The sequence below is a fragment of the Girardinichthys multiradiatus genome, chromosome 13 (genome assembly GCF_021462225.1).
Source record: "Girardinichthys multiradiatus isolate DD_20200921_A chromosome 13, DD_fGirMul_XY1, whole genome shotgun sequence".
Classification (NCBI taxonomy): Eukaryota; Metazoa; Chordata; class Actinopteri; order Cyprinodontiformes; family Goodeidae; genus Girardinichthys; species Girardinichthys multiradiatus.
In genome coordinates this window covers 23,804,093-23,821,747 of record NC_061806.1, presented here as the reverse complement: position 1 = coordinate 23,821,747, position 17,655 = coordinate 23,804,093, and the positions used below count along the sequence as shown (strand labels likewise).

At 38.6% G+C, this 17,655-nt stretch overlaps 1 protein-coding gene across 2 annotated transcripts in view; it reads left to right on the top strand.

Annotated features, from left to right (window-relative positions):
• Positions 1-17,655, top strand: part of fam91a1 (family with sequence similarity 91 member A1) — a 36,018-nt gene that overhangs the window by 11,660 nt on the left and 6,703 nt on the right. Inside the window, exons 6-19 of one of the 2 annotated variants that reach the window (XM_047383930.1) lie at positions 1,344-1,457; positions 1,912-2,002; positions 2,819-2,881; positions 3,078-3,184; positions 3,295-3,333; positions 8,276-8,388; positions 8,460-8,569; positions 9,046-9,158; positions 9,253-9,339; positions 9,480-9,609; positions 13,646-13,794; positions 14,365-14,499; positions 16,426-16,539; positions 17,012-17,084. In XM_047383930.1, coding sequence (XP_047239886.1) covers positions 1,344-1,457; positions 1,912-2,002; positions 2,819-2,881; positions 3,078-3,184; positions 3,295-3,333; positions 8,276-8,388; positions 8,460-8,569; positions 9,046-9,158; positions 9,253-9,339; positions 9,480-9,609; positions 13,646-13,794; positions 14,365-14,499; positions 16,426-16,539; positions 17,012-17,084 — 1,438 coding nt within the window. Of the gene's footprint in view, positions 1-1,343; positions 1,458-1,911; positions 2,003-2,818; positions 2,882-3,077; positions 3,185-3,294; positions 3,334-8,275; positions 8,389-8,459; positions 8,570-9,042; positions 9,159-9,252; positions 9,340-9,479; positions 9,610-13,645; positions 13,795-14,364; positions 14,500-16,425; positions 16,540-17,011; positions 17,085-17,655 lie in introns of both variants that reach the window. The other variant, XM_047383929.1, reaches the window with a different exon arrangement.

Genomic DNA, 17,655 nt, shown 5'->3' with positions numbered 1-17,655 from the left:
AAGACGCTTATGAGTTTTAATAGGAGCAAATGCATAAAAGTTTTTTTTTAATAGTATAGGTGAAAAGTGATGGATAAAATCAACTACACTTGCTGCATTTAACTTGTTTACAGACAAGTCTAATTTGAAGCTTTATTAAACTAATATGTTTTAAAACAAACACTTAATGCCTGTGTTTGGGTTTGTGATCTGACAACTTGATGAGTTTCCTAATTTACTGGGAAACAATGAGATGTTTTGTGCACAGAATTGTTTTCCATTCATTTTAATGACTTGGCTTTTCAATTTAAAGACTTTCTCTTAGTAGCTAAACTTGCTCAGGAACTGTGGAGCCATGATGATATTTTACTCACTGAATAGGTTTAAAAATGGCCAGATATTCTATTCTATTCTATTCTGAAAACAACTGTCCCCCCAAGGTGCTTTGCAAGACAAACAGACCCAATTCTTATAGTTATAAATCAATATAAATATCTCATTATGCCGATTTGATGCCAACAGTGAAATCTACTCACCAGGTTTAGGTGCGAAGTGTCTCAGCTGTGAAGCAAGTCATATTAACATTGTGAATAAAACGCAAATTGCTGCCATTTTTTGCATAGGAAAACTTATAATTTCATGCATCAGACCCCCGAGGTAATGTTGATATGAAAATACTACAGTCCTAAAGTATTTAACAAATATTTCACACACAAACTTATGTGATTTAACTGCTTTTATCTTTAAACAGGAAAACAACAGTTTTACAGCTATAATGATGTTACCAATACCATCTATCTGTTATTATTACCTGGTACTTTGATACATAGACTTTAAGTTTGATTAAAAGCAGATAAGTTTAGCAGTAGTTTTTAAGTGCTTGCAATGCATAATATTACAGTGTCTTTATAGATTAAGATAAATAAAATGAATGCAACCAGAAATATGAACACTTAATTTATTGTTCTTTTAAGAGGGGAAAGTGTAAGAGCCTTCTTTAGGCCAGCTGATGAGGAGTGTGCAGCATTAGTTCGTGGGGCAGCGCTCCTTTGCTCTTTGGTCCTATAGATATTTTATTGTTGCCATACATCTGTGAATTGCATTCAGTCTTGGCCAAGACACCCTTTCAAAAGCTTTTTGTAAATCTCAGTGGGATTCTTATGGTAAAATAAAGGTAAAATAAAAACCTTAAAAGGGTATGATTTAAAGGTTGGTGTGTTCAGATTTTCTAAACTGACTCTGAATAGATTTCTACAACCACAGCTTGTGTTTAGCCCACTCTGGGGCACCGTGGGCTCCACAGATTTTACTTCTATTAACTTGGTGCACTCTTTGAGTTTTTTAAACTGCATTTCTGTCCTCAGAAATTCTTTCGCCGGAAATCGGCGCGGGATCTGCTGCCATCCAAACCAGTGGAGATCTCCGTGGAGCCGTGGTGGGTGGCTCAGACGGGCTACATCACCGAGGATGACATAAGAGTAAGGCCCAGTTTAGTTTGTGTTTTTCCTCACATGATTCTATCTTGGCTGCATGTGTGTGAGGAACATCAAATAAAGATTTAAAAGGAAAGAAAGAGATTTTAGTGATTTTTTTTTTTTTAATGCAGCATGTAACTGAATTTTTTGTTATTTGGAAATATCTGCCTATTGTTTTGCCTCAGTCATGATCGGAAGCGTTTGAAGCTTTTGTTGGAATTCATACAGAGTCAATCACTCTCTGGAGTTATTTTACAGATCAGTCTGCTTCAAACATTCTCATGTGTTTCACTCAGAAAAAGAAATAAAAAAAGCATTCAATAAAGTCTGAAAAGTTTGTGTATATCCACTGTTACAGAAACATCACAAGAATTGTTCATTTCAGGGCATTGTGTTGCATTTCCTCATATAGTTTGCACCAACTCTAACATCTGATATTTGCCTTTGATAAATGCAGATCTGTTCCTCTGCAGAGAAGAAAGCCATTGACAAGATGATAGATTCTGGTCCTCAACTGGCAGGAACAACAGAGTACAATGTGGTCCTAAGTGAGTGATTGATATTGTCCTATTTGCATGTGCATGAACTTGCTGTGAGAAATCATGGTTTCCCCCTTGTGGCTCTGAAAGATTTTACATGAATATGGTGTGCCTACTGATAAATATGCTCTGATTCTGAATGTATTATTATTATTTTTAGGACACAGGAAGGGTCAGATTTTATGTTACAGAATAAATTAAAAGAGGACAGCTTTGTTCTTTTATAAGAAAAATCAGTTTATATAAATATTTGATTGGCATCCTTACGGCTGCAATTTGATTTATTTTGCAGTTCAAATTATTTCTCACAACCTCGCTCCTCATCTGATTGTCATTAACGGGATTTTCCCGTCTTGTTAGGAGAAGGATTGGCCCTGTCATCACTGTTGTGAGCTTGTTGAGGCTTCTGTCATATGTAATTTGCTTTTCCACAAAACAAATGATAATACAAAATCATAAAGAGAAGGAATATGAATACATAAAAAAAATATGTTTGGAATACTTCGGATGAGCATTAATATTTTTTTCCTCATTAAGTTAAGACCGTCCCTCGGCAGGAATACAAAAACACCCCCTACCATGAATGGAAAGTGAAATAATGTTAGAGAACATAAAGCACAAATGCCAGATTGTAATACTGATGCTGAGGGGTTTAGATTTATTTTTTGAGTTTGCAGCAGAGCCTCTGTTTTTGTCACTTTTTTAATGTAGATTTTTCCACCTCACCTTTGTTATTCTCAGACGACGTGAACATGTTCTAAGATTAGTTTTTCAGGACATGGCTCAGGTTTACATGTGCTTTCGGTGTCATTATTTGTTTTGCAGGTTTATATAACCGGGGCTTTATTTACCTGGACGTTCCCATATCGGATGACAGCTGCATCTCAGGTACACCACCCTGTGTGTTTTAAACACTTCTGGTTTAATCAAACTTTGAGCAGGTCAACCTCATGTGTGCTTTTGGACGAGTTCAAAAGAAAAGTTGCGTTTTTGTACCTGTGTGGAAATAGATTAGTAAGTAATAAGTCTGTGGAATCACCTCAGTGTAAAAAGTTATTTTTTCAGGTGTCAATTCTTCTTTCAGTGCCCCCTCTGGAAGGTTTCGTCATGAACCGTGTTCAGGGTGATTACTTTGAAACACTTCTCTACAAAATCTTTGTGTCCATTGATGAGCAGACAAACGTGGCTGAGGTAGGCCTTAGACGTGTCTTTTATTTTTCTCAGATGACTCTTTGTCTCTTTATTTAGTTACTGATCAGTTTTTTTTTCCTCCTGAACCATCCTCCCTCTGTGGCTCTCAGCTAGCCAATGTGCTGGAGATCGACTTGGATTTAGTGAAGGTGGGTTGTACCGCACAACGTCAGGATGATATAGTGAAATGATATGGTTCTGCTTTTAATATGAGTGTAAATCTGTGAAGATTCAGTCCTGCTTTAAAATGTGGCACCGAAAGAAATGTATTTTCTTATCTGAAGTAGGCTTCATTATTGGATGAAACAAGCTACTGTTTTTTCCCCCGCTCTATTTTTAAACTGTTTGTCTCTTCTACAATCAGCTAATGCAGAAGAAATAAAACATAATGCAACAATCTGACCATTTATTAAACCCAGATATGCTACAGGGGTTGGACAATGAAACTGAAACACCTGTCATTTTAGTGTGGGAGGTTTCATGGCTAAATTGGACCAGCCTGGTAGCCAGTCTTCATTGATTGCACATTGCACCAGTAAGAGCAGAGTGTGAAGGTTCAATTAGCAGGGTAAGAGCACAGTTTTGCTCAAAATATTGAAATGCACACAACATTATGGGTGACATACCAGAGTTCAAAAGAGAACAAATTGTTGGTGCACGTCTTGCTGGCCCATCTGTGACCAAGACAGCAAGTCTTTGTGATGTATCAAGAGCCACGGTATCCAGGGTAATGTCAGCATACCACCAAGAAGGACGAACCACATCCAACAGGATTAACTGTGGATGCAAGAGGAAGCTGTCTGAAAGGGATGTTCGGGTGCTAACCCGGATTGTATCCAAAAAACATAAAACCACGGCTGCCCAAATCACTGCAGAATTAATTGTGCACCTCAACTCTCCTGTTTCCACCAGAACTGTCCGTCGGGATCTCCACAGGGTCAATATACACGGCCGGGCTGCTACAGCCAAACCTTTGGTCACTCATGCCAATGCCAAACGTCGGTTTCAATGGTGGAAGGAGCACAAATCTTGGGCTGTGGACAATGAGAAACATGTATTGTTCTCTGATGAGTCCACCTTTACTGTTTTCCCCACATCCGGGAGAGTTACGGTGTGGAGAAGCCCCAAAGAAGCGTACCACCCAGACTGTTGCATGCCCAGAGGGAAGCATGGGGGTGGATCAGTGATGGTTTGGGCTGCCATATCATGGCATTCCCTTGGCCCAATACTTGTTCTAGATGGGCGCGTCACTGCCAAGGACTACCGAACCATTCTTGAGGACCATGTGCATCCAATGGTTCAAACAATGTATCCTGAAGGTGGTGCCGTGTATCAGGATGACATTGCACCAATACACACAGCAAGACTGGTGAAAGATTGGTTTGATGAACATGAAAGTGAAGTTGAGCATCTCCCATGTCCTGCACAGTCACCAGATCTAAATATTATTGAGCCACTTTGGGGTGTTTTGGAGGAGCGAGTCAGGAAACGTTTTCCTCCACCAGTATCACGTAGTGACCTGGCCACTATCCTGCAAGAAGAATGGCTTAAAATCCCTCTGACCGCTGTGCAAGACTTGTATATGTCATTCCCAAGACGAATTGACGCTGTATTGGCCGCAAAAGGAGGCCCTACACCATACTAATAAATTATTGTGGTCTAAAACCAGGTGTTTCAGTTTCATTGTCCAACCCCTGTAGATATGTGTTTGTACAGTGCAAGTATGTCCAGCTTGCTCTTAGAAGATTCTTGAAGGAGAGATTTTCATCCTTAAAGAAGGTTTATCTCCTGCAGAATTTCAGGCTATTTGCCACTGTTTGTTGGTAATAGCTGTTTATATATACATGATACATGGCCTTCTGTTTGTACAGTTAGACTTCATAACTTTTAACCAGGCTGCCACTAGTGATTTCTATTTTGCGATTAATTTCTCAGCTACTTCTTAAAATCAAAAAAGAAAATTAAAAAGTCCCTAATATTAAATAAAACCTTTTAATATTTATTTATTAGCAGAAAAGCGAATAATTAAAATGTCAAAAAGGTTGAGGACCGAACTGAAAAAGTAAAGATCTCATTTAAAACATGAGTGCAACTCCAAAGAGAAATCTGTTTCTCTTACTGAGCCTCCATCATCTTTTCCTGTGCTTTCTCACTCTCGTAACGCTTGTGTGCACAACTCTTTACAAACACCCACCCACACACATACCTTTGAAAAGGAAAGCTTTACAGGCACTTTTTTTAGGCACTAGTGGCCTTTATTTTACAAGTAAAAAAAAAAAGTAAGTCGACAGGAAATAGGGTGGCGAGACCAGGGGAAGGGTATGCAGTAGACATTGTCAGGCCTGGATTCAACCTGGCGACAGCCTGCGTTAAGGACTTAGGCCTCTGAGCAGAGATCGAATATCACGATGTAGGAGCTAATGCAGAGTTGCTCTTATTGTAACAACAAGCGGAATTCTCCAAACTGCCTTTTCTTCCTCAATATTTAGCTTGAAGGTGCCTAAGTTCAACACAGCGGATGATTAATGGGTCCTCAGTACCCGGCTTTCATCTGAGAAGCAGAGCACTGTGTAAACTTTTTAAAATCCAACTTAATATCCTTCCAAATGATGTTGGAAAAACATGCAGAAAAATGTGTTTTTGTACCTTTTTACTCCAGTTTATTCATATAGTTTGATTCAGGGTGCTGCATCTGTTGGTTGTGGCTTAAAGGGTTAAGAAATGATAGATGTATGCTGCTAAAGCAATTTAAATAAAGTATGCTCACAGCTGCAAAAACGCCATTAATATCCCATTACATCTCAGCTTTTCATAAATGTGTCCATTACACTGTTCATACACAAAGTAATTTAAAGTGCTTTACAGGAAAATCAAAGAACAAAAGTAAAGAAAACTACATTAAAACAATAAATGTATAAAAAGAATAATGGCTAATTTTAAGCACCCCATAAAATGAAACCTGTATGTTTAATGCAGACCAAACATTCCAACTGTTTGGTCTGCATTAAACGGAGCAGATTCCCTCTACTTGGATAGTCCTCTTTGTTTCAGGCTAGTGTGAAAAGTCTTGTCCAAACTCTGGTGCGGACCAAACAAGGGAAATCCATTCAGCCTGAAAACGTGGGTTTCAGTTCACTTTCAACTAAACTCTGATTTGCTTACAATGAAAATTCAACCAGACTATGCACCAAACCAAAGAGAGAAAATGAACCAAAATATGTAAAATTACGTTTCCCTCGTTTGCTTCTTGTCCTGGAAACGCTGAGTGAACCGCTCTCTGATGATCTGAGGGGTCTTCATGGTTCATTCTTACAAGAAACTTTAAAATGCTTTTTAGGTCTAAAATCAGTCAGTTCCATATTGGTTATTGCAAGATTTTAAAACCTTTCATTCTAAAAACAGGAAGCCTGTGCAGTAATTTAATGACTGATGTGATATGATTAGTCTTTCAGGTGTTGGTCAGGACTCCAGCAGCAGTATTTTGGATGAACTGCAGCTGCTTGATAGAGAGTGGTAAAATCACTATTACAATAATCTAACCTACTAGAAATAAAAACATGAAATAGTTTTCCTGTATCTTTTGTCATAATGTCATAAGATGTTAGTCGTAATTTAGCGATTGACTTTATGGAGAGATTGAAATTTTGTTCTTAATTCATAACGACACCTAGGATTCTTGCATCCTCTGTGGTCTTTAGCTTCATTAAATCTAGGTGTGTGATGACCTCTTGGGTTGCAGCTTGCAGGTTCAGTGCCAAAAGCAATTACTTGTATTTTTTGCATTAAGCTGGATGAAATTCTTTCCTATACATATTATGGCTACACAGGACTGATGTAACACAGAAACATAACAATGTGTGTCCTCAGCATACATATGGCGAGAGATGTTGTAGAACTCCATAATTTAAGCTAGTGAGCACATATAGACATTAAATAAAAGTGGCCCTGAAGTACTTAAATGTTTTACACCAGCAGATTAGCATCTTATGCTGTTTATTTTTTCTGGACATTATGAAATTAAATAGTGTGCAACTGAGATTTATCCATGCAATTATAATTAAAAGTAATAAATAAAAAATCAAAAGACATCAGCCAAGTGATCAGGAAAATAATTATGGACTTCTACAAGTCTCGCTCATCCTTTAGTAAAACTTTAAATTGCCGAAAGGCGCCTTGTGATTGTGGTCATTTATATCTACCCATAAACACAATGGAAATGCCCAGTTGTCAAACTGTTCAGGAATGAGGATAAATGATAATAGTTGTTTGCTGCGATTGTGCGAATTAACCCCAGAACAAAAGCAAAAGATCGTGTGAAGATGCTGACTGAAGCTGTAAAACCATTCCTTACAGAGATTTGCTAAAGGGCCGTTCAGAGAGGAAAAACCCTTTACTCCAAAAGCAACACAACAAGCCGGATTTCTGTTTGTGAATGCACCCAGGGGCAAAGACCTTAATGTTAGAGACATCCTGATGAAACCCGACTGAAGTGTTTGGCCATAATGACCATTATTGCTGGTGATGCACTGAATTTTCCCATTAAGGGGACAAATGAATCAGTATTCTACATTTGAGGGGATAAGAGGGAAGCTTGCAAGCATGAGAACACCATCCTTACTATGAAGTAAGGTGTGGCAGCATCATGTTGTGGGGGTGCTTCATCGTAGGAGGGCCTGGTGCACTTACACATTGGATAGCATCATGGTTGAATGTACCTTAAGAGAATAAGTAAAAATAAGGAATAAACAGACATAAAACAATGTTAGACAACACAACAAGGCACTCAAGAGAATAAACAAGCTATGCTGAACTGGATTTCCAAAAGATTTGAAATAAAATACAATGTTTTCTTTCCAGATTCAAAAGCTCTTAGCATTTCTCATGAATTAGCAAGCAAGAAATCACTTCAGTCTAAAATCGTGTCGTTAGATCAGTGCACTCCTTCTCATTTTTAATCAGTCTATGCAGACATGTTATCAGCACTTTGTCAAAGCATTTTCCTAGTGTATCCTCATCAGATATAACTGCTTGGAAAAATGGTCCATGAATACAAAGTTTCATGTAGGCTGTGTGTTCCTCTTGTTTGATTAGAATGCGGTTTCCATGTACTGTCGCCTCGGCTTTGCAGTGAAGAAAGGCCCGGTGTTCAGCTCGGAGCAGCTTCACCCCAGCTGGAAGAACGCCCCATCTGTTAACAGACTCAAGTATGGGCTTTCTCTACTCTGATCACCACCATAAATCATAATTAGCAATTAAATCTGCTGTTCTGTTGTAGGAGCACCATGGACCCCCAGAAGATGCTGCTGTCCTGGGAACAGGGCAGTCCCGTCATGGAAGGAGGCTCCTCGGCCACAGATACAGACACCACAAGCCTGGAAGACCAAGGTCTCACACCCATGCACAATCCCAGGCATATTCTGCATCGTGTGGAAATAATTACACTTGCTGACATGTGCACATGGAGCACTTTATGATTGCTGCTTCTGAACTTCCAAATCTGCACCGCTAATTAACCCCTAAGAAAGCTCAGCAGTGCTGCTATAAGTAATTTTCACGCTAATAGGTGTTTGTCTAAAGTGGTCTCATTTTGGCCTAATTTCAATTTCGTTGTTCACGTTAAGCTGGCAGAGTTGCTTGCAAATTGGATATTATCAAAGGGTCTGTTGATCAGCAACATTTACATGCAAATAAGTTTAAATTAATCTATGTGAGAGGGAGGGGTGTTCAGAATACATGAATTTTTACAAAAACCATATGCTAATATCTGCAATTAGGGGGAGTAATTGACAGCTAATTGTCTTTGTTGTAACGAGTGTATTACAATTTCTCCTGTTGTATGAATAATGTTTCTTTCTCAGCAGGAGACACGGGCAGCGTTAGCAGCCTAAGCATCCCAGCAGCTCCCACTAAGAGGATCGCCTTCCTGTTCGACTCCACGCTCACAGCCTTCCTGATGATGGGCAACCTGTCCCCGGTCTGTGCAGCCATTGAACGTGCTACATTATTTTTACCTGAAAAGAAAACATGTTTCAACTTAGATCTACATTTTTGTTGCACTGTCCCATCAGAACCTGAAGAGCCACGCGGTGACCATGTTTGAGGTGGGGAAGCTGTCTGATGAGACTCTTGATAGCTTCCTGGCTGAGTTGGAGAAGGTCAATTCAAATTTTTTATTTTTTATTTCCCTAGACATAAATTTGCAGTAAAAGTTTGCCAAATATTGTCATTTCCTTTTAAAAACCAATAGGTACCAAAACTGATAAATTATTTTAAAAATACCTGTTTTTTTACTCAGGTGGAGAGTACAGCAGAGGGTGAGGCTCAGCGTTACTTTGACCATGCTCTCACCCTTAAAAACACCATCCTCTTCCTACGCTACAACAAAGAACTCACTCAGGATCAAGGACCTGATATTCCAAATATAGGTATTTATGCTGTATATGTTTTTGTTTTTTAAATTTGATCTCTTTTTTATCTTAAAGATCATGACTCCTTGCAAAATTATTCTTATCCCTTAAAGTTTTGATCTCACAACCAAAAATGTCTAAACTTTGACTGGGCCATTTATGAGCATGGTTTGATCTAAACCATTCCTTTGTTCCTCTGACAGTATTTCTTTGTGTTGTCGTCGCGTTGGAAGTCCCGAGTCTTTTGCAACTTCTAACATTATTTGTTCCATGATAGTCATGAACTCGGCTCCATCCATCTTCACATCAGCTTCCATGTCTTTGCTGGAGAAAAGCATTCCCAGAGCATGATTCTGCTACAACCATGTTTCACATTGGCTAGTGTGTATTCAAGATAAAATGCAGTGTTCTATATTACCACGCATTACATGAAGGAAAAAACGTTTACTTGTCATTCCATCTGACCAAATCACTTTCTTGCATGTTTGCTGTGTCCCCTACATAGCTTGTGGTAAAATGCATTCAGAATGTTTTATGACTATTTCAACATGGCCCTTCTTCTTGCCTCTCTTCAATCAAGTTCTGATTTGGGGAATGCTCAAATAATAGCTGTTGTGTTGACAGATTCCCACTCCTGAGTTGTGGATCTCGTCTAGTTCCTTCACAGTTACCATTGGCTCTGGGAACTCATTAATCTGAGATTTGGAGAATCTCCGATGAATGCTTTTCTTGCCTGGTCTGTCAGTTCAGGTGGATGACCATATCTTAGTAGGTGGTGCAGCGGTGTTATATGTTGTCCCTTTGCTCATGATGGATTGAATACTGCTCAGTTAGATGTTCAAAGCTTGGGATTTTGTGTTTCAACCTAAACTTGCTTTATTCTCTATTTGTTCACTAATGTTCTCTAACAAGCCTCTGAGGCCTTCAGAGCAGTTGGGTTTATACTGAAATAAATTACACACAAGTACCCTAAATACTATTTTGTTAGCCATTGGTTGTAATTGATTTTATTTAGGAGTAATATAGTAAAAAGTGCTGAATTTACATGCACACCCCACTTTTCAGAAATGTAACATTTAGAAATTTCCTTACATTTTCTAACAATGCAGTACTTTTTGTTAGTCTGTCATATAAAATATAAAAAATATTGCAGGTTTTGGTTGTAACAAAATGTAAAAATGTTTAGAGTATAAATACTTTTTTAAAATTCTGTACGGTACCTGAACATATCCATCCATTTATCAAATATTAAACTTATAATGTCTAAATTTGGATGGTCTTTTTTTTTTTTTTTTTGTAATGAGCTGCTGCAGCGCCACCCCAGATTAGAAATTGTGCCTGATCTGAACGGCAAACGTTGTAAATACAAGCTAATGTTTTCTCCTAGTTTCCTGCGTGTCGCTACAGTGTTCTAGTAGGTATTTTTCTGCCAGAGGGTATCATTTGTCATAAATTCCAGGCAACATTTTGCAATGATTAATAAAAAAAAAGAAAACGCTCAAACCTCTGCATGGAAACAGCGAAACTGAAGCAGAAATGTTCAGCCAAGAGACTTGTAATCCAGAGGGAATATATGCTTATAAAAGAGCTTTGATGCAAACTTAAAACCTGTTGAATCTTGCAGAATTTATATACCCTGGAAATTGATTAAATATATCCGCTGTATACTATAATACTTTTTATGTTGCAGTAACATAACAAATATGTTTTCCTTTGCAGACTGTAAATTTGAAATAAAAATTTTCCTCATTTATTTAATTTAGCTGATTAAAGAATTTCATTGTTTTAATGTGTTCAGGAAGAACCATGGAGGTTTAAATGTCATTAGGTAAAATAACATCATGATTAAAAAAATTTTTTTGTACAAATTAAAGGACCCTAGTCCTTCTGTGTTTTGCAGAAGTTTTCCAGATGCTTTAAGTTGTTCCTGTTTATTTGTTGATCCTTATTTATTTTTTTGTTTTAAATCATTTAAAGATTGTTTTTGAGATAATCTGGCTCTCTTTTTGGTTATTTTTGCTTGACCTTTCGTTATGTGGGATTGTTACTGTGTATTCAGTCAATTTTGCAAGTTATATTTATACAGGAAAAACAATGTAATGTGTTGCATTGTTGTATAAACCTCAACCAGCAGCGGTTTTAGAGTTTAAATTAATAGTTTTTTTTAATGTACTGTCATTACAACAGTTGTTAACAGCTATTGGTAAATGAGTTTTTTGTTCCCTGGTGTCCTGCAGTCTTAAAATCGATAAGTAATTAAGATCCTGGAGCTCATCTGGAAGCCACAAAGAGGAAGTGGATCCTGTTTCTGTTCAGCTATTGGCAGAACACATCTCTGATTCACCCAAAGCTGCCTTTAATGATTCTCTTTCTGTAGTTGAATATGCGCCTGTTAACGGCTGAATACGAGTTGCATTGTTTGTCTCTTGTCTCAAGGTGGAGCAGCGCAGAATTTGTCGGCCCACAGCAATAAAGCAAACCTCTGGGTTCTGCGTAGACACCGTTGTGGCGGCAGATGTATTTTGTTCGACTTGGCTTCATGCCTCGGCTCTGATTGTCTCACCTCGCTGTCTTCCTTAAGCAGGCAAATCCTTCTGACTGAAGCCACACTGTGCCTTATGTTAACTGTTCATTTAAGGAATGAATGCAATTAGTCTAAGTGATTAAGAAGCGGGAACTTGATGTGCTTTCTGCAACTGCCTATGATGACATAGAAAGAACGGTATTAATACCACCTTCTTAGTGCTCGATATGATTACAATATAAGTGTCTTTTTCTAGAAGTATGCTTGAAAATACGTTTTTCAATGTGATCTTTTTTTAGTAAATGTTTGGTTGCAATATCATCAATCAGGGAACATTTTAATCTATCTAATTTAATCTAATTTAATTTATTATTAATATTAGTAGCCATTTCACAGGTTTTAAAACAGGATTAAAAAGTAGGGGAAACTAACAAATCTGCTTATGGTATTTGCCAGGATTAAATAAGCACCTACATTTCCAAAAATGTATTAGTAAATAAATAGCTTTAATTATTTTCACAGCTACAATTTACATTGTGAAACCAGCCGCAGCATGGATGGTCTTTCCAGGCTCTTGGTGGGATCTTTTGGGTTAGACCAGGAAACCAGCTTGCCCCCGATTTAAACGTGCAAACCCCTCAGCTGTTTAGAGCATGAACAAAACCATCAAGGTGAGATTGTGGCGGTTTAAGTTAGTTATTGACCCCCATCCAGCCACTGCTCTGCCTGCAGCCTAAAGCACCTCACAAAGCAGCTGCAGTGAACAATCTCTGATCTCCATGTCGATGAATACAGGGGCTTAATCAGGCCCAGAGGAAACTAGGATTAATACGCTGGACTCTCGGTGAAATACAGGTCCCAGTTGGAGAGAAGCATGAGTAACTGCAAATTGCGCATATAGGCGGATAGCTGGGAGACCGAAGGAAGTTGAGCTTTTCAGGGTGTAGTTTAAAAGCAAATGTTTTTGATGTTTTACACTGTGAATGTTAAAGGTAGAAAATGTCTAAGAACATTTCAGAACATCTGGTTAAAATTTCTGCAGCTTTATGCTACTTTGATTTGCTTTTATTGCAGTTTTGCCACTAGTTGTCCGCAGCTTATGCCGTACTGCTGGAGTTTTTTCTGGAAACTGGTATTTCCTAAATAAGTCATCAGTTTCTTGCAACATTTTCACTTTTAGCCTTTTGATTTGTAAACAGATTTCAGTTTTTGACATTCTTTCGTTTTTCTGAGGAATTCAGTCAGAATAATAAAGCCTTGAAAACTATATCTTCCATCATTTTCAAACAAATGTTTGAAACAAATCGAGACATCTGAGACCTTATTAGAAGGCCCTGGTGGTCTTCTTCCTTTTCATTAATACTGCATCAAGCACAAACACATCTTTTTACTGAATAAATAGTGTTGCTTTAATGGAAAACAAAACGCCTAGCATAAAAACATTTAAGTTGCATCCATCCACTCTGTTTGTACTTGATTCCTGTCCCATTTGTCAAAGGAGTGCTAATATTTGTTTCCTCTTGTCTCCAGGTTTTCCTTTGGACATGCTGCGCTGCGAGAGCCTGCTGGGTCTGGACCAGGCCACCTGCAGCCGCGTCCTGAACAAAAACTACAAGCTACTGGTCTCAATGGCGCCGCTCAGCAACGAGATCAGACCCATCAGCAGCTGCACACCTCAGGTATGAATCCTGGAGGAAGAGGGAACAACAGGGACATTGTGCTGTTTCTGTGTACGTCAAGACAGGAAGGGGGGTCTTTTTGTTTGCAGGTTAGGAGACAGATAATGAATGTGTTGTGGGCTCTTGTTGTGTTTGCCATCTTGTCTGGTGTACACAATTGAGGTTCCAGAGTGATCTGTAAATGTGTGTGTGTGTATACACTCTGTGATTTCTCAGCCTGCAGTTGCCCAGCATCGAGGCTGCACAAAGAGAGGAGGGAGGAGGGAGGCAAGGCTCATGAGTAATTCCTCTGCTTGGCTCTCCTCCAGCTCTCTAGCTGAGCCCAGTGAGACAGACGGAGACAAGTTAAACTCTTGTTGTGCCATTCACGCTGTTGCTTATTCTCACACTGCTGCGGCTCACTGAAGTGGAATTTGATTAATTCTTCTTGTTTTAACTCAAATCTTGTTTTTATTTAATGAAAATAATTATGCGGCTAATAATAACTGGGCATGTCTGTGTTTTGGTGTGTTGGCTTAGTTTCCTGCTCCTTATCTGTTTATCTACATGTTTATTTGTTTCACCCTGCAGCACATTGGCCCAGCCATCCCTGAGGTGAGCTCCATCTGGTTCAAGCTGTATCTGTACCACGTGACGGGCCAAGGCCCGCCATCTCTGCTGCTCTCCAAGGGCTCCAGGCTCAGAAAACTGCCGGACATTTTCCAGGTGAGAGCAGGTTAATGATTATTCAGATAAGGGAGTTCAAAATGGTTGCAAGAAGGTAAAAAGGGCAGATAGGAGAAGTCTCACATGAAGCTAAACAGTAGCAGCTCTCAGGAGCCATCGTTTAAAATTTTGACCTTGCTTTCAGTCACAGGCGGGTAATTAGATGATTCGCTGTCTCCTATGTCCCTGCTGACCTTCATTCCTTAATATAGCACCAAGTACTTTGTGATTATACGTCATGGTGAGCTAATATTTTTCCTCCTTTTAGGCTTGAAATCTGATCTTGGGAATATGTGAGAACAGAACAAAAGGAAAAATAGTACAATACATTCTCTGCAGAATACCTGCAATATGCAAATAAGGTGCTTGATGGGAAAGCAGAACCAACTCCCTCCTGTGGAAACAACTAGACTATTTACTAGGGATGTTACCATCAGAAGATTTGTTTGTTCCTTGATGTTAGTCATTCAATAAAATGCATTTGCTGACACAGTCACAGTATGACACTTCATTAAAGTTAATAAGATCCATGAATATCCTGGAAAACTCAGTAACTGTAATGTGCAGTAAAATAACACCTGACATTTGATCAGTATTACATGGTCTATATTAGTATTGGGAATGTGTCCTTGACTCACTTACCAATGAGGTTCAAGATGCTGCAGTCTCTCCTATCCTCCTAACTGGAGTTTCTGTAAGACTGCTTTAATATGCCGATCCAACTCTGAGCTGCTTGTTTTGATGCAATTTGGTCCTAAAAATGTATTTGACATGACGCATAAAGCTGCATTCTTCTGCTGACATAGTTTTCCTTCAGAGTAGTTATCTGAACTGCTACGCTAATGCTAGCATATGTTTTCTCTGTTTTGATATGACGCATTGCTAATTTGTATTTCATTGCTAAATGTATTATTGGGTTTCCAGCTAAGGATGTGCAGACAAAACCTGCAGAAAACATTGCTTTGAAAAGATTTGCTTTGAATGTCAAAAAATGGGCCGATAAAGTTTCAGTTGCTCTCTGTGCTGAGAACAAGTCGGATGACGCAGACTAGAAGCTGTAGCAGCCAATTCAGTCTCTCTTTCGTGGTGAATGGCATTGGAAAGGATGCTTGGGAGAATCCAGATTAATTAGGTCAGTAAAACAATGTACATAGTATATAAATTGTAAAAATGGTAAATGGCCTGCACTTGTATAGCGCTTTATTAAGTCCGAGGACCCTAAAGCGCTTTACACTACAATCAGTCATTCACCCATTCATACACACATTGACAGTGGTAGACTACATCATAGCCACAGCTGCCCTGGGCTAGACTGACATGTTTGCAGGTCATACACGGGACAAAGCCATAATTATTATTATTTTTTTGTTCCTGGAAAACATGGCTATGAAGCTTGCTTACTTACAGAATAGTTGCTGCTGACATAAAGTTGCAGACAGTAAACCAACCATATCTGTCGGGACTTTATTACCCATTCTTTACAAATGCTTTTATCAGGCCATCTCAAACATTTACAATCACACTACTTTGAAAGCTATAATATATAATAAAGAATAATTCATTAATTTCATGTAAAATATCTGACTATGACATTGTGATTTGTATCTGGTTAGTAGTGACAGAGTAAGAGGCTGACACAATATGGCAGCTCATGATAATCATAATTATCTAATTATTCCCCTTTTATATTAGAAGGATTTTATTTTGACTTCATGTTTGCTGGATAAATGATGAAACTGTGAACTAATTTTAGAACCTGGTAATGTCGGTTGTTTATTTCTTAAAACCCTAGAATGGACAGAGGGTGTACTTTAGTTTCTACATGAATGCATATCTTTGAATTTCTATAAGAAAAAGAGTTGCCACTCCAAATTGTCATTGGCAGTTGTGGGATAATGTGTTGTTTATTCATTTTTCCCTCTTTAGGCTTTCGACAGGCTGCTGATCACCTCTTGGGGTCATGACCCCGGCGTCGTCCCTACATCCAATGTCCTGACAATGCTGAATGACGCTCTCACGCACTCTGCTGTTCTGATCCAGGTAAACTTAGATGCTCTGCTTGGACAGGGTTACAGTGATGAGAAAAGAAACCTCACGGTTCTGAGCAGATTTCCTTATATTTGGTTCCCAAGCCAGATAATAATTTAGAAAGCCTAAAGAAATATTGATCAAGACCACGTTTCTGAGAAAGTCTGGGTGTTTGGTTAACAAGAAGAAAAGAGATTTCAACAATGCTGTAGATCAGTCTTTTACATGGTCAAAGTGACCATAAAGTGAACATTACAAATAGAATACTGTTTATAACTACATGGTTCACAAATATTCATTACCTGGACATTTACAGCATTTAATTTCCTTGCTGCAATTTGCTTTATTGCAAGACTATGTTTTTTTTAAGAAGCCGACAACGTTTCCTTGTCTTGTGAAGGTTCTCAATAATTTAATTCCAACTGTGAAGTGCTTTGGTAACCAAGTCACAGCCAGTAATGGACGTACGGTGTTTTTCCTTCAGGGTCATGGTATGCATGGTCATGGAGAAACGGTTCATATCCCATTTCCTTTTGACGAGGAGGATCTGAAGGGAGGTAAGACTTTCTGCATGAAGCTGTGAAGTCTTTTAGACACATATTTTAATAGAAACTGGCTTTGAAGAAGTGCTTTACACACAACATATGGCTGAAGAAATTACATCTTATTTACATTATTTTAAATTACCCTGTTTGTCTGCTCTTAAAGAAAGGAAAAACTCAAAATAGCCTCTAAAATCACAGACATTATCAAACAGGTACCTTCATTTGCGCATTAAAGGTTCTATATAAACATGAAGGTAAACCATACATTTATAGATGGTTCATAACATGATGCATTTATTCCCAATCTGCTGGTTCTACTGGTTAATATCTGGGTTTGGGTTGTAGCAGCTGCAGGTTCAACACCTGGCTCTACTGTGATAGCCATCTCCTCCATGTGTTATCAGGCCAGTGGAGTTATATGAGCATATTCTGGTTCTAACCCATGGTCCTTCTGCTGTCAGAAAGCGTCTATTTAGAGGCAACAATAGTAATCTTGATCAAATGCACTGGAAACCCCAGTTTCAGTACAGTTTCTGGTTTAATATTTTTGTGTTTTACAGCTAAAGAGCAGACAACAATTGAA